General features: G+C 38.6%; 1 protein-coding gene across 3 annotated transcripts in view; it reads left to right on the top strand.

Moving 5' to 3' along the window:
• The window catches only part of LOC137261299 (serine/threonine-protein kinase 38-like), a 71,335-nt gene that overhangs the window by 1,877 nt on the left and 47,487 nt on the right, over positions 1–21,971 (top strand). For all 3 annotated transcript variants that reach the window (XR_010954847.1, XM_067799024.1, XM_067799023.1), the window contains exon 3: positions 15,619–15,758. Coding sequence is in view for 2 of the 3 variants with exons in the window: in XM_067799024.1 (XP_067655125.1) it covers positions 15,634–15,758 (125 nt within the window). In the remaining variant the exon portion in view is untranslated. The remainder of the gene's footprint in view (positions 1–15,618; positions 15,759–21,971) is intronic.

Genomic DNA, 21,971 nt, shown 5'->3' with positions numbered 1-21,971 from the left:
GGAAACGGAATGTGTGCACCTTCTAACAGTTGGAGATGACATAATGTTCAGATTGTTGAAATATAGCATGAGTGAGATACGTTTTACACTGCTTTTAGCAATATTCCAGCAATACCAGTTGGACACCAGAAATGGGCTTCACACATTGTACCCTTGTACGAAATTGAACCCATGTCTATAGTGTGACAAGCAAATGCTTAAACCACTTGGCTACCCTATAACATTGTTGAAATATAAGTGATGGAGAATTTTGTCATCACTAGGATGTGCCCATCCTTGCATAATCCACCTACAAATGAGCGGACTAACCTACCTTCGCAGTAATACAGGAAAAAATTAATTTATTGAGAAATATAAACTTGGATGACCGACGATTCTTTTGTAATGTTATGCAGAGGAACAACCTCATTTTATTATTTCAATCTTTTGATGTCATTTTAGTTCCCATGATGATTCTGAGGAATATATTTCAGACTAAGGGACTAAATGTTGATTTCATTGCTTTTACCACTTACTAACACACTATGGTGGGAGCCTTGATAAGTTTGTTCACTGCACTAAAGGGCCTCTGAACCCTTTGTTTTCTTTCGTGTTTTTGTTGAATTGTAGCAAGTATTGCTACAAACAGGGAAGTTTGCAAGTGTGTCATATTTGCTGCTTCTAAGGTTCAATTCATCATTTCTTGACTTTGTTTCAGGAAACGATTGTAACTGTTACAAACTTTGCCTGAATTCTGTTGACACCTATTTATGCCATAAAATTTGACAAGACCACTGTTTTGTAGTCCTCTACATTATAGGTGTTTTTAATAGTCTCACTGGCACGAATGGAATTTTTATTTTTCAAAGACTCGGATGTAAACAAGTTTTCCTATATCCAGACCCAAACAAGTTGATTTGATTATCTCTCAGCTTGTATGGACAATGTCATGGCAGATAATTCAGTTATTAATATTCATTTTTAGCATTACTTTTACTGATTGCAGGCCTATGTACATAAATATATTTCAGTACACGAAATACATTATATAGATACCTAGCCTAGTACATTTATTTGAGTAGTGGTAGCATAGAATTCTTCCATGGTAAGTTGTGTCAGGGTAGTCAGGTGGTAATATATTTGCTCATGCTGTCAACCATTGGTTTGTCAAGTCCATCCAGACCCTGACATGGTGTAATACAACAGGACTGTGTGAAATCATCAAACTATGATGCACACTTAAATATCAGTTATGATTATTCAACTCAAATGGCCATCATTTGGATTTGGACTATGCTGCAGTTGAGATGCATTACTTTGCATTTTAAACTGTCATCATCTTCAAAACCAATGAATATTTGAATATCTCTGTTCAAAGAACTTGTTGACATTTTAAATTATTTACTAAATACCAGTTATGATAATTTGATATAGCTGTAGTATTGCCAAAGGCGGCATGAAACTAAACTCACTCACTATTTACTAAATGTCCATGCTAGATATAGTCACTTTGATTTGGTACAGTATCACAGCCTTGATGTTAAACATGGAAAATACATGTCTTGTTAAGCATGCTCAGTAACAGTAGGGGCGGTGGGGTAGTCTTACGGTTAAAGTGTCATCATGCTGAAGACCAGGGTTCAGTTCCCCACATGGATACTATGTGATGCCCAGCTGTGGTGGGATGTTATTGGAACGTTACTGAAAGTGGCATAAAACAGTACTCACTCACTAAGAGCTATTGTGTTTTCTCATGCAGTGTGCTATGTATCCTATGAGCTGAAGCTACCCTAATACATATCTTTCAGCTCCAGGCCTGAAAGCAACAGGTTTGCTGTGTATATAGGTGTAGTGGTGTTGAGTGGAAATACAGGATTATGACCGAGCAGCTATATATAGGTGTTAGTGGTTGTCAGGAAGGCCAGCTGTATCTACAGCTGACAGACTGATGTATGGGGAGATGCTGGGTCACACACACTGATAAGCAATTGCTACATTAACATTGTGCATGCTGCATAGCTCTTTTCCTGTTTCATTTGACGTCAGACGTGTTGGTTCTGTTTAGAGGATTATGTCTCTAGTTATTGACAGTGTGTATCTTTTGTCAGGTGGTCTGCACCAAACTGATGACATATGCAGCTGAACAGAAAAAGCTATGAAATTGCCGTGTTAAGCTTAAGTTGTTTGTGTGAAGTCAGTCAAACATGTTTCAGTCATGTTTAATTGGCTGAATTACCATCCCCTATCAGCCATTTGCCATGCATCAGCTAATGATGAAGTAGAATTGAAGAGTTGAAAGACATGACATGATCCTGGCTCAGTATGTTTTCCAGTGGTGAAAAATGGGTACCCGGTAGCTAATGATGAAGTTGAATTGAAGAGTTGAAAGACATTGCATGATCCTGGCTCAGTATGTTTTCCAGTGGTGAAAAATGGGTACCCGGTAGCTAATGATGAAGTAGAATTGAAGAGTTGAAAGACATGACATGTTCCTGGCTCAGTATGTTTTCCAGTGGTGAAAAATGGGTAGCCAATGATGAAGTAGAATTGAAGAGTTGAAAGACATGACATGTTCCTGGCTCAGTATGTTTTCCAGTGGTGAAAAATGGGTACCCGGTAGCTAATGATGAAGTTGAATTGAAGAGTTGAAAGACATGACATGATCCTGACTAGTTAATGTTTGCCAGTGGTGAAAAATGGGTACCCGGTAGCTAATGATGAAGTAGAGTTGAAGAGTTGAAAGACATTGCATGATCCTCAGTATGTTTTCCAGTGGTGAAAAATGGGTACCCGGTAGTTTGTCTCACAGCCCTTGATCCCTGTTAGTTTCCTTTCACCCAGCCCCATTCTGGAATAAGGAAATAAATCTTTAAATAAAGCAAATCGAGAGTTGCCCCATATTCACCTTTTCACTAGGGTTCTTTTTCCATGGATACATAATGGTTTCTTTCTGTCAGTATCATATATTGTTGACAGTTGATGTAACATTCAAAAGATGTACCCATATTTCTTTGAGGAAACTGAAACTAGCAGAAACTATTTTTCATTGGAACATTTCTTGCTGTATCTATTCTATTCTTAATGACAATTCACTTGTGTGCAAGAAATTATCTGTCATGAAATAAGGCAATACTTCAAAGACTGTTTATTCCTTCTCACACATCAAGACCCTCCAGCTGAACTTGACGTAGCTCCTGACCTGTTTGCTCTGATTGCAGTTTAATGCAGAAAAATAAGTTGTATTTGACCTGTGGGATAGATGTGACCTGCTAACTACCTCATTTACTGAACAGTTCTGTCTGTTGAGCAGGCGCACCTCAGTGATGTTTGACTGATAACGACTGACTTGTCTTATTGACCCATGCTTGTCTTGCTGACCTTATGCTCCAATCAAGAGAGAATTACATGTGATTGATGACTGCAATATATTGGATGGCTAATGAATTCTGATGAAAGGCTCTTGCTGGTGATTTGATTCTTTGCCTATCAGCGCTACATGTAACACCATGACCTTTTCATACATCGTTTCAGATGAGTCCATATTTTAAGACATTTTTAGCAACAGTAATGGAATGTCCTGATTATTTAACCGTAATGTAATCATAGTGCTCTTTTGATAGACACTTTATTACTTTAATGTAGACTAACGACAGTTGTAGTGACATAAGAAGAGTTGGGTGGTGGAGTAGCCTAGTGGTCAAAGCATTGACTTGTCACACTGAAGACCCTGGTTCAAATACCCATGTGGGTACAATGTGTGAAGCAGATTTGCCAGATCAGACCTGCCAATAAGCTTGAATTAGACAGCAGACTGAGTTACAGAGAACTTTCTGACATCGATGCCTGAAGGCTCGGACCATAAGTTCAATGAAGTTTATACACCAGTCCGAGAAAGACAGAGTCCGAGTTGAACAGCATGCACTGTACTTTTGTTCAAATGCATCTGATGCACTCATGGGGATGTTTATTTGTGCCCTTTGAAGCTTGTGTGTGCTTGCATTAAGAATACTTTCTTTTTAAAGTTTTTCCCTTCCCGTTTCATTCAGGTTAGCACCCTTCTATAGTCTAGACTACGTTTAACAAAAGAGAGTGAGAATGGTTTATGCATTTAGCAATATTCCAGCAATATCATGGCATTCAGTACAACAGATGAGCTTCACACATTGTACCAATGAGGGGAATCGAACCTGGATCTTTGGTGTGATGACCAAATACTTTAATCACTGGGCTACCCCGTCACCCCATGTTTAACACAATAAACAAGGGGCCCTTAGCCTGATTTATCAAGATTTATAGTTTCCAGTGTTTCAGTGCTATGGGAGACCTTGAGGACTAAGAGGATCCCACCACCACCAGGCTCTCACACTAATTGTCATGGCCTGTTTGTGCTGATATTGCTATTTTTACTCTGTGTCATGTTAATATGTAAGAGTGAATGAGCAATGTTTTACGTGTGTGTTGGACAGTACAGACTAGCTGCTGGTGAATGTAGGTGTGACTGATCGTGATGGTTTCGTGTTTACATACGTGTGTGTTGCATGGGACACAATGTGTTGTGACCCTTTCATTTCACACGTGGTTATCGTCCTTTACAACTTGTGCTACCGCAACCGGCAATGACTCAGTCTTGTTGGTCTGTTTGCCATACAGACGAACTCCTTCAATTGTTAGTGCAGGTTCTTTCTCTCAGTTGCTGGAGAGTGGTTGAATGGTAATGGCTGGTTTCAAGTGCAAGGATCATGTCAGCCTACCCAGGGGCTGGCTACCCTGCCATGCTATTAAAGCCTCTTAAGCTAATTATAATGTTTTAGCATGGTGGGCAGCTTTGTTTCACTTTAGTACAACCAAGGAAGCTCCAGCTTGTTGGTCAGTCCTTAATAAAAGGTAAAAGAAGAAAATTGGGACAGTTTAGAAACTGAATATTGTTGGAAAATAACCTCAAACATCCAGTTTGACCTAGTCTGTTTACAGCCTCCACATTATTTTCCTTACTGGCAAGCCCTCCTGCTGAAACCCTAAATGAAGCAAGTCTGTGTTCGCCCAACTGGGTGTATTGGGTACCATCAATACTGTACATATCAAGAAACTAAGCACTAGTTGGTGTTTGACCCTAAAGTACAGTAACTGAAGACAGTTGTGTGACTTGGTGGTGTGAATTGTCATGTGTTTGTGGAGTAAGAATGTAAAGTGTTGACATTCAGCATCAGTCTAGCTACAGTACTGGTGTGTGTTACACTGTGTGAATCATGTTTCCTATACATACTATAGGTCGCCCAATGCAATCACCACGATGATTGTATAACATGGTGGTCTGTGGCTTTTTGTTATGTCCATATAAGGACATTTTTTGTATCAGTACAATTATTGAAAGGTGAGTTCTCATCAGGAGTGGAGGTTTCTGAATTCCTAACACTTTGTGAGCGAATCTTTGCGCATACATGCCTGAAGTTTGTATTGTTGAAAACATAGAAAATCAGTGTGCAAGAATTCAAAACTGTGATAGCTGTGGTATATTGTGGTTTTCTTAGTTTCATGAATCTTGATTCAAAGTGGAAAGTTGCTTATGGTATCAATCATTTGTTCCCTGGGCCTATCAACAACCTACTGTGTGGTGGTGTTTGGTCCTTCAAATCTTCAAAGATCAGGCCACAAATTAGTTGAAGCTAAGCATCAATGATTGTGGAAGGTCCTTTGATGGGTGTTTAAGAACTTGAGTCCTGAGAGTTTATAGGATTTCACTCCTGCTCCATAGCAAAACACTTTGGGCAAGTGAGTTCTGTTCACTCAGCAGAGAATGGGTACCAAGTGACATGAGTCATATGACTATCAACCTTCTAGCACATGCAGCTTGGGTTATCGGGGGTTATTAATAGGCAGATTGTGTGTTATCAATTTGAGCATGTGCCTTGTACATGAAAAAAGCACATTATGAATTCACAATTATTGTTATTATTGCTGTATGTGATACAACTTGAATACTGCTGTCCACGTCATGAAGTGAGCATTTACTCACAGGATGATTACAGTGTTCTGATGGCTATGTTACAAACACTGCCAAGACATCCTACCTACCCCTAGTTACACATCATGGTTTAAACAACCTTCAAATGTTACAAGACTTTAAATACTTATCAGCAGTTTTTATTTAACTGAGAAATGCTTCAAAGATTAAACTACCGTTGCTTATCAGCAATACTTCAGTATGATTAAGGAGCATGGGGTGGCCAAGCAAGTAGTGTGTTTACTTTGTTCTGATAATGTTCAGTGTAGAAACAGTGTTTGGGATATACAGCACAAGCTCCTCCACTGTTTGACATGTCAAGCTACACGATCAGTGGCACTTGTATACCTGGTGCGTTGACAGCAATACTCAACTAGAACTAGTGCTGGTAGGTGCCTTCTCTGAGATGTCTTGACTGTTCCATTGTGAATCCCTTGGTGAATATTAAGTTTCAGCTCTAGTGGTGTTTTTGTCTATCAGTTTACGCTAGAAAATGGTTAAAGGCTCAAGGGTGCCGTTGTCAAGTGACGTATGTAAATACATGGAATACTTGTATGTTCATTGTCTTCTTCATTCTCATGTATAAAGATACTGAACTACATACAGAAATGGTTATGCATATATATTTGCTACAGATATGTTTTTCCATCGATATCACATTAGGGCAGCATGTGTGGTGATTGTTTGGCGATTACCTCATGGGAACACACCTGCATTACTCTCCAGGTGATCTACCTCTAGTTGGTGTATATGTGCAAGGCTTAAAATTTACAGACTATACTGATTGGAAAACAAGATTCACTCTCTTGAATGCTTGTAGTGTCACCTTTCTCACGTCAAAAGCAAAATATAACTACTATTTGAAACACAAAGTATCCACAGGGAGGATATTCTGAGGATTGAGTAGGGTTTTTTCATTTCAAGAAGTTTTCTTGTATATTTAGTTAGTATACTTATCTTAGTGATAGATTTCATGTGTCAGAGACATTGAGTAGGCTCTTAATGGTTATACTGAGAAGTGTTAGAAAATCGGTTTGGGTGGACAGCTATTAGAATTGATCCTTTTAGCACGTTTTGTCTGTATGTCCAAACCTTACAAGCTGGTTATAAGATTAGATGTTAGATGTTATTTTTACTAGGTACTTGTTTGAGAAGACCTGTTTCACACTTGCACTATTTTTAACAAAATCTATATGTTGCATTGTGGATCAACTGTGATTTCCTGATTGTTCCAGTGAAGCAAATTCAAAGAAGATCTTTGTTGTGTAATCTTTGTTATTCGATTAATTTTCCTGTAGGTCTTGTTTATTCAACAACAGCGTTCAGCAGATTTGTCTCATCAGATTATTTCTGTGGGATACAGAATAGGTGGTGACTTGCCGCTTGATCTTCTCAGTGCGTACATGTTTGTGATCAATTCATTTGAAAATCGTGTCAGTGATCATGCAATCCATTTGACTTAACAAGGCGTCTGTGTTTGTAAGGCTTGTTAATCACCATAGCAACAAAAGATCTCTGGTCTTTGTCATGACTTGGCAGGAAGTAGAGCTGGAAGCAAGATGAATCATTCATAGGACATCCTGGTATTGATGTACCACCAACTCTGCCAGGTCACACATCATAAAAGGCTAGGTAACACAGTGAACACTGAAACTGAACAAGCCATCTCAGCTGAGTGTTCCAGCAACATGACATCAGGAGACAGATAGTGGCCGACTTAACTGCTGTCCTTTTGATAAAATGATAAAAATTCCTAGTGAAGATCCTTGGTAGACTAGGCTTGTCATAAGAGCAGGGATTGGGAAAGGCAGGGGCCATGTGCCATTTTGCACATTAGGATAATAAAGGGCCCATTAAGATTTTGAATTTTACCATTGATACAAGGGCAGTGGCCCATGCTAATTTCAGAAAATGGCTAATAATCTTGAAAATGGCTCATTGTCAAAGTTCTCTTTCCCAATCCCTGTAAGAGGCGACAAGTGGGTTTGGGTGGTCAGACTCACTGACTTGGTTGACATGTGTTGTTGGTTCCTAATGGCACAGATCAATGCTAATGATGTTGATCACTGGATTGTCTGGTTCAGTTTCTGTTTACAGACTGCTGCCATAGAGCTGGAATATTGCTGAGAGCAATATAAAACCAACCTCACTCACTCTGGTTGGACATCATAGGGTCAAAGTCCAATTAGGAATGTTGTGTTTGAGGGGAACCTTAACTGACATACTTCAGGTAAAAGTTCAAAGAAATAAACCGTGCATTTCAACCTTAACACTTCTCTGTCAATTTTGCCTTCTATATGGCTGAACATACAAACATTTAAATCTTACATCTGTTTTGAAAGACTGGCAGGTTGTTTGTTTATGTAGACTTAATTGAGATCATGTGAACTTCCAGAAGGTGAAGATGAAATGATGGTTAAATGATTGCAGGTATTTGATATTATGGACTTTCCTCCATTCCTTGAAATGTAAGGCTTGGGGTAGTCAAGTGGTTATATTGCTCAAAGTGGTTTAAAACTAAGCTCACCCACTCACTCACGCCTTTAAATGTTTAGGTATACATTGCTTAATGCCATTTTTAAGTAACATGAATCTTATGACTACCTGTGTAGTGTTAATATCTAACAAGTGCTATGAACATTTGTCAAAAAATGTCGGCGAGACGGATATTAGACTCTCCTGGTGTTTTGTGTGTTTGCTTGTAGACCAGGTTTGATTCTCCACATGCTTACAGTGTGTGAAGCCTACTTCTGGTGTCTCCTGATGTCAAGTTGCTGGAATATTGCTAAAAGCGGCATACTCGTTATCTCGCTCATCGTTTGGCTGTAGCTATGAATATAACTTACTGTGTATGTGGCATGTACGAATTGGGAATAGCCTAATGTGGGTAGCATTGTATGATTGTATTAAACACTTCATTTTTAAGATTGGCAGTGGCAGTGTAGTGTTGATGTTGAGGTTGGTGCTAGCATCTGTGTGTTGAATGTTTGTCTCGCAGACAGCAACAATGTACCAGACTTCGTGGAGTTCAAATGCACACAAAGGTATTGAAACTAGGAGATTATCCAGGAGATTGTGTTGTTGACAGAATCCTGGATATGTTGACCATTGTTGACACAACTCCACTGCCCAACATAGTGACAATGGACATCAATATTGGTTGTTTTAAACAACAACATGAACAAACTACATGAAATAAAAGCATATCGAATAATTAGTATGAATGACCAGAGAGTTTTTGTATTTCTGTAAGGCCAGCACGTGTGTTGTTATTGTATCAAACAGTGGTAGATAGGCGTCCCTCTGACGTCCAAGGGCTCTCCACAGGGTGAACATTCTTTCAGGGCTTCAAGTGTTTTATCAGGTAATTTGGGCGGTGGTGCTACACCATATATCCACTGCTGTGAACTGCTGTGAACTGCTGTGATCTCTTGTGGTCCTCAGGGAGCCCTGTGTGACATTCAGCTGCCTCCTGTGACAAGTCACAGGGGCTTCTCTTCAGGTATCTGGCGTGGTTTTCTGTGATGGATGGTGACATCAAGTCGCAGGTATCCACATTATAGATACAGTGCTGCTGCTCTTGTTAAGCAGCTCACATAGATCGCTCCTGGCATTAGCACTACCTGAGCCAGTTGTTATCTGCCATACTGTATTGAATTTCCAATTCATATAGGTAACGGGCGAGAGATTCTGTGCAAGTTGTGGACCTATGAAAGAAAGTAACGACTGGTTTATTGGGTGAACATGTGACTGCCCTACAGGCGAGCTCCAGCTGCCGTGATGGGTGGATTCTTTGCAACAAGTTGACAAAGGAATTAATTGTGGGGTGTTTTGTTTGAGCCGACCAGCAGGTGTGACGTGAAATTAGTTATGTGGTGATGGGGACGGAAGGTGGACGTGGAGGAGAGAGGAGGGATACTGTTGGGTCACTACCATGGCCATAGAAGACGATGTTATGTACCAACCATGGGAAAATGCATTCTTGTTTTGATTTTCTGAAGACTAAGGTAAAGTTTGTCAGTGGAAGACTGTATTGTGTGTCTCACTACAGTCTCTGCCTCTGTTCAGTGAGCGTTTGTTTTTTGATGACCAGGTGAACTACGGCATGGCGGAGTTCAGGGGCTTTTGGATGTTCTGTACTGGTAGTGAAGATTCAGGCTGGAGTATTTGCTGTGTCAGTTTTCCCTAAATCATTCTTGGAGTATTGTGCGTTCAGTTAAATATTTAATGCCACTGTGGAATGTAAAGGTATTTCTTTTATTTTCTTTGTATTCCTTTGTAAGCAAATAGTTGTGATTAGAATATCTAGAAGGGAACTTTCTGACTCATGATGTTTAACTATGTTATTTAGATCTCTTTTTGATTATCCAAGAAAAGTGCTGTATGAAGATGATAGAGCAGTTAACAAACCATCTTCCTATATGAAGGATGTTTGAAGATGAATAATAAGTACATTATAGATGTTTATGAGTAACTAGTGAATTGCACAACACAAGAGGTTTGATGTGAGACGTAGGATATCATGCAGTTTTTAAGTCAAGCCATCCTTCTCTTAACCTTAATGCTCTAGATTCAATACTACAGCTGAAGACATTAAACTCATTGTTGTAAACTCAGGTGATATGATTTGTCACAATCTGATACAGACTGCGACATGATGTTGCTCCATATACAACTCCTATGTAAACAGTGGCTGTAGCCCAGAATTAGTTACTATCTAATGCGTACAGCAGGCTTTGTATAGAATCATCAATGAACAAACACGTCTTTCTCAACTTGGTTGGGCTTTTCCTTTCATGGACTAGCAGATCTAGGACCACAGTTGTGGCAGATTAGAGTGAGTAAGTGAGTGAGTTTAGTTTTATGCCGCACTCAGCAATATTCCAGCTATATGGCGGTGGTCTGTAAATAATCGAGTCTGGGCCACACAATCCAGTGATCAACAAAATGAGCATCGATCTGCACATTTGGGAACCGATGACATGTGTCAACCAAGTCAGCAAGCCTGACCACCCGATCCTGTTAGTCGCCTCTTACGACAAGCATAGTCGCCTTTTATGGTGGCAGATTAGAGACCCACACCTTCAGTATGATACAATATTGCTGTAAGTAAGTGATCTATTTGTTTGAAGTTACAGGACTAATAACATTACAACGACATGCCAGAAACATATAAACATGATTTCAAATCCAGTTCACTCTAATTCAATTTTTGTATTTTGTATTAGTCACCATACCAATATTTTTTGTTACACAACAGTGGTATACACTCACTCACTTGTTCAGTTTTATTACACCACAGTGGTATACACTCACTCACTTGTTCAGTTTTATTACACCACAGTGGTATACACTCACTCACTTGTTCAGTTTTATTACACCTCAGTGGTATACACTCACTCACTGTTCAGTTTTATTACACCACAGTGGTATACACTCACTCACTTGTTCAGTTTTATTACACCACAGTGGTATACACTCACTCACTGTTCAGTTTTATTACACCACAGTGGTATACACTCACTCACTGTTCAGTTTTATTACACCACAGTGGTATACACTCACTCACTGTTCAGTTTTATTACACCACAGTGGTATACACTCACTCACTGTTCAGTTTTATTACACCACAGTGGTATACACTCACTCACTTGTTCAGTTTTATTACACCACAGTGGTATGCACTCACTCACTTGTTCAGTTTTATTACACCACAGTGGTATACACTCACTCACTTGTTCAGTTTTATTACACCACAGTGGTATACACTCACTCATTTGTTCAGTTTTATTACACCACAGTGGTATATATCTAATCACTCACTTACTTTAAGCAATTTGAGCATGATTTGAGAACAGGTCCAGAGAAACATTCGCCACATTGTTTGTACACTTGTGATTCCCTTGTCACTGAATATGTCGAACATTCCACTCATCTTTCTTTTTGTTGGTGTCTTGTTACCAACTTGATATTCTGTGTTGCTCTCCCCAGCTGCTATGTGGAAGGTGGGGGACTATGTATTCAGCAGTGTCTGTGCGTACATGTTTCTTTGTACTTCTGTCCCAATTCCTGTCAACGTGATATCTTATGAACTGTTGTACCCAGTGTGTTCAAATTTGGTGACAGGCTACACTGGGGGATTACGTGGACAGCAGTTGATTTTTAGTGACCTTGACCTTATTCTTAAGGTCACCATCATAAAACATTGTACCTAATTTCATAAACTTTGTGGACAACCTACGTTCGATAATTATGGAAACTGGTCATTTCAGGCATCTTGTGTTTGACCAAAAAATACAATGTAGTGAATATAAGATAAATGTTTCTTTAGTAGCAGGGGACATTGTCATTTTAGTGGCAAACACTTGTTCTGATGTGGCTTATCTGTCATTCAAACCACTGTCTGTCCTGCTTTGTGTGTGTATGTTTCTGTGCATTCATGGGCAGGTGCAGGTGCATCTCTGTGTGTATATGTGTGTGTGGTGACAGTTAACCATCTCTGTATGCATACAGCTACAGCTACTGAATTACTCATCACCAGTCTCAGGTTAGCATTGGTTTACAGCAACCTAGCCTGGTCTCAACACACATGTTAATGGAGCAGAATTTCAGGCTTCGCATTGATAGTGTGTGATTGTACATGGAATGTTGTTACTAATTTCAGTGGACGGATTGTCTGGTCCTTACTCATATTATTAACTGGTCAGAATAAGATTGAAATATTGCCTAATTTACTGGTCAGAATAAGATTGAAATATCGCCTAACTGACTTTATTTTCTCAGAGCTGGAACATTTCTGGGTGTCTTTGAAAACGGAACAGTGCACAAACCTTTCGTAAGACACTTAAGATCCAAATACATGGCATATATATTGCATTACTTCCCTGAATCACAATATCTTGCAATGCAATTTGTTTGTATATACAAAATCATAATAACTGTATGAAGGTACTACTGTAAGGTGCATAGCAGTATGGTTTCACACACCATGTTTTTTCATTTTCAGATATTAACTCAGTGACACTTAAAGATTTCATTATGTATCTTGCATTGCTTTGGTGGTGGGTAGCCTAGTTGTGAAAGCACCAGCTTGTCAAGCCGAAGACCCAAGTTCACTTCCCCATATGGGTACAATGTGTGAAGCCCGTTCCTGTGTCAGTTGTCATGATATTGCTGGGAAAATTGAACTCAGCTTGAATTGGTGGTGTAATGTCATGTCTGGAACTTATCTCATTCATGAAATAAGACCAGAGATATATTGAAGTACTGTCCTTTTACAGTACAAGTAAGTTACTAACATAGACGAGAACATGTCTCCTTCAAGGAAGCTGGACATTGTACAGTCATGGTGCATTTGGACATTGTACAGTCATGGTGCATTTCCTGCTCAATGCCTGCAGCTTAACACGAGAAAGCTAGTCTATTTTTTGATGATTTTAGATTACTGTAAGTGCCTGAAGCAATGGTTGAGTTTGATCTATCTTCACATTTCTATTCTTCATTTTGTCATGCGTATTCTGTTTGATATGCCAGTGGCAAATTACTCATGTTTTTCAATGAAGTGCCTGTGGATTATGGAGAATGTATCACTTATTATTACCCTTCAGATAAATAAGATGACTTTTGATTGGTTAACCGCCAGTGCTTATGGAACTGTGCTGAAAAGTGTTCCACATGGTTTGAATCTACCTTACCCTGTTTCAACAGGTAGTATGGATGACCTATGACAGCTTTCAACATTTGACATTTGCACACTTTGATAGTGAAATCCAACTGACTTGGAGATTTCAACTATCATCATCACAAAAAGTTCTTTTATCAAATGTTTATGAGGAGATATTTTTTGTTCTGTGACATGACCTAAAGATATATGGTGGAAATATTTGAAAGAACATATCCATTAAGACATAGTTTTTAAGCATACAAGATCATGCTGCAACAATAATGGTGAGACTTTTTGTGTATCATACTGTGACAGAAATAGAAGAGAAAACTATGAAAATGGTCCCAGAAAACACAAATAAATGCACCTAAACTTCTAAAGGGCACTATATTTGTTACACATCCATTTTCTAGGTAATAGGGGGTGGTATGCCTTGCTTGAATCCGTGTTTTCTTTGGCCTCAGGAAGTACGTATTCACCAAGTAGCAAAGTACTGGTAACTATTAATGTCACCTTAAAATTGTAACACTCATATGTCATAGTCAAAGTAAATTTCAGTGGCAGAGTGTTCTACTTAGATTCCAAGCAAAATCTTTTTTCAAGCATTTGGGGATTTTTCTAGTCATTTTTTACATTGTGACTTCATATATATGTGTTCTGTTTCACATTTCCAATTGTGCATGAAGGCCTCTTCCTCCAGGTACTGTTGTCACTGAAATACAAGTTGCCTAGCCCCCATCAGTTGATAGACTGAATTGAATTATTATTGTGACATTTGTCTAGTTTTCTGGCGGAATCACCCTCTTAGTAGGTCTACATGAATTCCTGACAATTTAGTAAAAAATACGAAATCGCTAGGAGATCACTATGCCAGTACCATACTAGACATGCAGTTCAAAGTTAGAAACAGTGTCTCATGAATTCACATACTATGTTTTATATTTTCATACACTTCCAACCCAAATGATCTTTGATCAGATTGACTTTGATCTCAACATAGTTCAAGCCATTGATGTCAGTATTCATAATGGCAAATATCCTTCAAAGTATGTTGAGTTCTATACTAGCCAGGGCATTCATGCAGAGTCTAATTCAGTAGAGCTGATCAATTTGTGTTATCCATATCAATGCACATGCTGTGTATGCTGGTTTGCTTAATGGTGGGTTACATTTCACCACCATGGTCAATACAGTGCAATATGATCTAACAAAGCATGTCACTTTAGATCGATTTGCTGTAATCAATTTCTGAAGGTTTGAATTGGCAGTGTGGACCTCACCACAGGACTTGGGCAAGTTATTGTCACGCTTGTCAGTCATTCTGTCACATTATATGAAGTATGACGCCATAGCTGGTAGAATTCAGACTTTCATCTCTCAGTTTCACGTCGAAACTGACTACTCCTTTCACAGATGCCAACTAACTTTCGGGAAAACATTGATTTGCTGTAAGATGTAATCAGCTGTTTTGGTTTTCTTCTGTTGATTGCTGAACATGGCCCTTTCATATCTGAACCGACGATTTAGATTGTGATTGATGGGATGTGTAATTGACAACTTGATTTATTTAGGGAAAAGTTATTGCATTATGTAAAGTCACACAGTAAGAATGTATATGTCATATAGGGACCAACAACTTGTTAAACATGAAAAAAGAAAGAGCTGATTCATGTGATTATATTTTTGTTTGTAATATGAATATTTCATGAATTTTATACTGTGCTGACAATATCAATGTATCCCAATTGTGAAGGTCGATGCCCATGATATTAATTACTGGATTGTGTGGTCAAGACTCAATCACACACAGACTGGCACCGTGTAGACTGGCACCGTGAAGACTGGCATAGACTGGCACCGTGTAGACGGGCACCGTGTAGCTGGAATATTGCTGATATCTGTATGGAAAATATATCTCTTGACAAAACTGCTTTGTTTATCATCAGTAATGATGTATGATGCCATATCATTTCAGAGTCGTCGCTCCAAGATGGCCACAGTGGGAGAACAAGTGCCTATCTCAAACCACACCATTGACAAGGTGACAAAAGCCAAGGTTACCTTGGAAAACTACTACTCAAATCTCATTTCTCAGCATGAGGAACGGGAAACCAGGTGAGAAGACATAACCACCACTGCAGTAGCCCACCTGTCCAGTGTGGAATGGAGATAGTCGGAACTGTTGTATGTTCAACCTGCTGTTCATCTTATGGGGCAGTAGGGTGGAATAGTGGTTTTTAGTGTTCACATGTCATGCCTGATTCACCAGATGTTTTCAATAAGTCCTTTACTTGAGTCCTCTGCTGTGAAATTGCAGGAACATTGCTGAGAGCCCCCCAAAACTCACTCACTCACTCACTCACTCACTCACTCACTCACTCTGTTTGCACAGTACTCCATAATACTCAGACAAAAGGTACTAAGTTCAGCTCAGGTACTTCAGACTTGGCATAGCATCTTGAAGAAAGAACATGTTTAATTTTTAACTGTGTGACTGTAGGTTTTTTGTTGATGGCTTAAAATCTGTTTTATTTTGGAAGAAATTTGTCCTACAGAATACCTATTTGAAATAGTCTGTTTTGACTGAATTTTAAGAGGTAAATGATTGAATATCATTCCCTAAGGGGTGGTGTATTGCAACACGGCACTAACAAGCATTATCTTGCCTTCTTCAAAGAAGAAAAAGACTTGCGTCAATACAGATCTGATTCAGCTTTGTTTGATGATTATTTTTGATCCGCTAACATAATTTGCAGTTGCATACATGTCAATATTCGATAATTACTGTCATTATCGATGAGATGACACAATTTCCACCCATTGTTGAGGTAACAAGAAGTTTGTAAGGAAACTCACAATCACTGTAAGTATGGCCAGATACCCTTTCATCATTGCACGGTGCTGCAGTATGCGTAACTGATGGAAATAACTTACATATTCTGTGTCTTTTAAGCAAAATGAAATATTGGAATGCAAGAGCACAAAGTTTATCGTTGATGTTACCCAATGGATTACAATGTTGAAGCTAGAAAGAATTTCTGCCATGATAAGAGCCTGTGACTACTCGCTGGGTCTGTGTAAACAGGTGGGGGGAGAGGAGTATCATGAAAGTGTTGTAGGACAATGCGGGACAAGTGACTGATTCAATTCTCCATCAGCCTGACAATCAGCAGATTGCACACCCTGTAATATCTGTTATTAATATCACAAGTCAAAGGTCCCATGCCACTGTTAAAATGCTTGGCTCTACCAACCCACAGAAGTCACATCCTTCAGAAGATGTTCCCTCTTTCATAGGTCATATACTAACCAAGGTAAATATTTTAAATCCGTATGATCTTTGGGTTTTACCCCTTTTTCGCTAACGTTTGACTTAAGCGGATGCTATACTTGGGATAACACTTTCTTAGTATAGTACAAATTCCAGGAGCTTGGGGTTAAGTCCTTCCCAGAATGTGAAACCACACTCAAAGGGTGAGGTAGACAGCTAATCTCCAGCACACAAAGTCACAAAGTCTGCAATCTGACAGTGTCAGCTTGTGTCCTCGACTAACAACTAGTCTATGAAATGAACACATTCTACAGAAATAATGTGTAATGAAAAGGAGCCTGGAGACTCTCTTCTTTCTCAGAAGCTCTGGAAATCTAAACTTGCCACATTTTCTAGATTTGCTTTAGCTTTCTTGGATATATTTGCTGCAGGGTCTGTATGACGCTACATAATTCAAGGCTGATTGGCCTATAGCAATATACACATGACAGACTACTGGTGTCTAACCCTGATAGTGTGGATTTATATCCCGGATGGGAGGGACTCATCCCCTAATTCCTAGAGGTTGTACTTAAAAATGTTATCCCCAATATGACTTTTGTTGCATTCGACAGGTCTGTGTTGAAGTGTATCCATTCAGTGTTTTGGGTTATTATGAAAGACCTATTGACTTTCCTGATTAGTATTCCTTTCTATTTCAAAATTCATGTGGTATTTGGTAATTAAAATGTTACAAGATAAATGTTTTTATCATATGGCCATTTTAACATTATCTTGTGGGGAAGCCTTGTAATTCAGACGTGACCTTACACAGGGTAAAGACTAAATCTTTCATTGCTGTGATAAAAAATGGAATTCAGCTTTTATATTTGATCATGTATGTGCATACATACATTCAGTAATAAGTAATCTACAGTCTAGTTCTGTTAGAACCTTTTCACAAGAAAGTTTGTTTTGATGTATAGCGTTATGAGGGAGTGTGGCATGTTCGTATTATTGTGTCCTCCTCTACATACGGAGGAGATTTTGATAGAGATCAGTGTGTGCGTATCATGACAAGCATACATATTGCATGCAAAATCAATATACACGGGAGAATACCAGTATAAAAGACAACTAAGCCAGCTATACCACAATATGTAGGTATTGACCAGGAGAAGAGCCAGCAAAGTTCTTTGTCTGCATTTATTGAGTAATTCTTTGTTATTGCAACCACTTTCACCTTCAATAAAACCATTGTATGTTTAACTGACACACCCAAATGCATGTAGCAGCAGTTAACTGGTTCTGCTTCAATAACAGGCAATAATGACTAGCTGACATCAGGTATATAAACTCACTCGTGAAGTAATTTTACATATATCTACCCCTAAATAAGCTTATTGGTTGCCTTTTCATTGCTTGAAATTGAGGGTAATCCGTTAGGTTTCCATCTGTATGTTTTGAATCTAGTATCCTTGGATTCACTGTTAGCATGCTCAGGACACCTTGACATTCAGCTTTATTTTGGAAACTACTTTCAGAGGAAAAATGTCATTTTTGATAGTTTGCCTACACGAACTGAAAATGATTACCAAAACATATACTCTGTCAGTTGGTTAAGCTTGCATGCTGAAACTGTTCTTGCTTTTATTTGGAATTTCATTTATGTAGTTTCCATGTGTGCATGGGTTAGTGAACACAATCTATGTATTACCAATAGCAGTGTTTGTAAGACAGGCACACTTGATAATCTGATGCAATTTTTGTCAAAGAGTCATGATCTGATGTAAAGCTGTTTTTGTGTGTGTATGGCACTGCATCCCATTTTGTGTCTTTAATACTAGATATCTAATGGTGGATGGACCAAAAACTTGGCCAACAGGGTAGTTTTTATAAATAATATCTCTTAGTGAGTGGTGTTGATTTACTTACCAAATGTAGGATCTAAATGCATTGTACCCTAATATAATGCTACTTGAAGGTCATCTGTGTATTGAATTTGTGGAAATAGATCAAATATTTCTGAATGAACTTTATATTCTGAAAGTTCACATTATCATGAGTGAATGTGTTTTTATGCCTCTGTGCAGTTTTCATGGGCAATCTTCTGGTGTGAAATATTTTTACATATTTACTCTTCTCCTGCCAGTTTTTGGATTTAATTTGTACACATTATTATTGATTAATGTTAAATCATTTGTCCTGTCTGTGGAAATATTTGTGGCTGACAATAGTATTTGAAACATCAATGCCTGTCTCAGGCTGTCGTGTTTGTGTTGGAATGTGGTTGGTTGATGTGCTCCACTAGCTGATCAACAGTAGGAACAGCTGTTTCTACAGACACACATTAATCGAATGTTCACTAAATATGAGTAATGTTCAATGATTAATAGTGGCCTTATTATTCTGGCAGGTATGACATATAACCAGGATTATACCTTGCTTTGACATATGGGTCATGTGATGGTTTATCATAGTGGTATGCCAGTAAATCCGGGAAAAGCTGCTCAAAGGCTTTCTACATTCATCCTGCTTGACTACCTTTGGTTTGTTTGTGTGTTGTATAATGCCACATCGAACAATATTACAGCAGAGACCATATAATCCAATATATGCTTTCTGATAACGGCTGCTGCTGTCTCTGAATAACTGAGCCGTGATCAGAGAGTCTGTTGAGCTGATCCATGTATTTGAATAGCTGAGTCATGATCAGAGAGCCCATTGAACCGATCCATGCATTTGAATAACTGAGTCACGATCAGAGAGCCTGTTGAACTGATCCATGCATTTGAAAAACTGAGTCACGATCAGAGAGCCCGTTGAACTGATCCATGCATTTGAATAACTGAATCATGATCAGAGAGCCCATTGAACCGATCCATGCATTTGAATAACTGAGTCACGATCAGAGGGCCCATTGAACCGATCCATGCATTTGAATAACTGAGTCACGATCAGAGGGGCCATTGAACTGATCCAAGCATTTTGGGCTGTGATGACATACATTTAAGCAAGTTAGTCAACATGACCAGCTAATCCATTTTGTTTCTTCTCATGACAAGCATGGATCCGTGTCGACTAACATGTAGTCTCTGGTTAACATGTCATTGTATTACTTGTTGCACAGATTGATGCTCATGTTGTTGATCACCGGATTGTCTGGGCCAAGATAGATTATTTACTGACTGTCCCCATATAGCTGGAATGTTGTCGAGTGTGATGTTAAACAACAAACCAAACAGCAAATCTGTTTGATAAAATGAACACAGTTACCCGAAAAACATTTCATAACTTAAGGTAATAAAATATAATAAAAAGGAACCAATAGACTTTCTTAATTTTTGGTTCCTGAAACTGGCATGATATAAACTTGGCATATATTTTAGACTTGGACTTTCTTGGATATGTTGTTTTGAGGTCTGTGCAACAGGCAAGAATCCTTTGGGGAAACATTATTGGAAAATCCGTAGAAGTGCAAGGGTTAACTCTAGACCTGTACTTTAATGAACCCTAGTTGTGGGCATTCGTGTCAATAACTCGTAAACTTTAACAGAGTGAGAAATTATTATTAATTGTTTTAACTGTTTTGCGAAAAGATGTCCCTCTGACTTGTATGTAATAGCAAAAGTGCTTGTTCAGTGGGAAACATTAATTGGCCTTCCTGAACCCAACTAGCGGAGGGACAATTCCACAGACCAGTTTTTGAGTTAAGGTATGTAACATACTTGAACGTAGACTGTTACTAGCTCTCAGATCACTTTGTGGACCGGTTTATCTACCAAACTTACCCAGTTGAGTGCACTGCTCCAACGAACACCCCATAGCCAATAGGCTAGTGTGTAGTAATATGTCTTAAACAAGCCATGCTTGTAAATGGTGACTAATGGAATCGGATGGTGCGTCTTGCTGATTTGGTTGACACATGTCATCATATCTCAATTGTATGGATGTTGATCACTACATTGTCTGGTTCAGACTTGATTATTTACAGACCACCACCACTGTGTCAGTTTTCTTTGTACAAAGAATCATAATGCAGTGAAAACGGTCATTTTCCATACCTGTGGACAAGATCGCTGATGATCTATGAACATATCTTTAAGTGTTCACCCACTAACTTAGTCTGAATTTGTTAGAGATCTATAGCTTTTAAACAGATACTGCATGAAGACATAGGCTATAGAAAAGCTAAGAAATATTGCAGGAAAACTAGTTTGTGTTAGCTGATGCAGAAAAACTTCATACTGATTCTTATATTCGTCGAATAGTGATTTTAGGTGTATAAAAACACCACATGTCATGTTTTATGTTTGAACAATGTTTTTGTATCAATCGATGTTGATGATATTAGAATTCAGAGAAAACATACTGCATACTATTTGTGTGTCATCTTTCTTTGACCTCCGTTTGGCAATGTCCCAAACAATCATAAAACAAAAATAAACAATTTTCCAGGCCAACAAACAACAAAGTGTCCAAAAGCCTTTCGTTATCTCTTTATGGTGTGGTGACACAATGCAACTTCCTTCATAGTGTGTCAGTATTTCCTTGTATCCCAGGCTAATGAACTGTGTGCTATATGTGGTTATCTCATGGGGACCAGGATACCAACAGCTGATGTTGTGTCCGGTTATCCAGCCAGGTCTCTGGTGGGAACTGACAATGTAGGAAATGGGATGGATCCTGTTGTAGGGAATACTGTTGACATCTTCAGTCTTAGGCCTCAGAAATTACAGGACGGCATCTGTACTTACAATTGTGCTGAGAACATAAATTATTGTTACATGGTTACATCAAGGAAGACAATACAAAATCAACTTATCCTCAGCACGAAAACATTTTCGTATTTTCTGTGTAACTCAATTTTTTTATTTGCTGACTTGGAAATAGCATGTTATCTTCAAATCATGTAGAAATATATGCATCTTGGAGCTTCATGTCTTTTTCAGACAGTACAGACCCAGTTAGAATGTCTATTCTCATATGACAACTGAATAATGAGCTAAAAGACATTCCATTCTATTTTTTCAGACTTCTTCAAAGCGACATGAAATTAGTTATGGTATTTTTATTAA

The sequence above is a fragment of the Haliotis asinina genome, chromosome 14 (genome assembly GCF_037392515.1).
Source record: "Haliotis asinina isolate JCU_RB_2024 chromosome 14, JCU_Hal_asi_v2, whole genome shotgun sequence".
NCBI lineage: Eukaryota > Metazoa > Mollusca > Gastropoda > Lepetellida > Haliotidae > Haliotis > Haliotis asinina.
The sequence above is the reverse complement of the archived record's forward strand: the minus strand, read 5'-3'. Positions and strand labels throughout refer to the sequence as shown.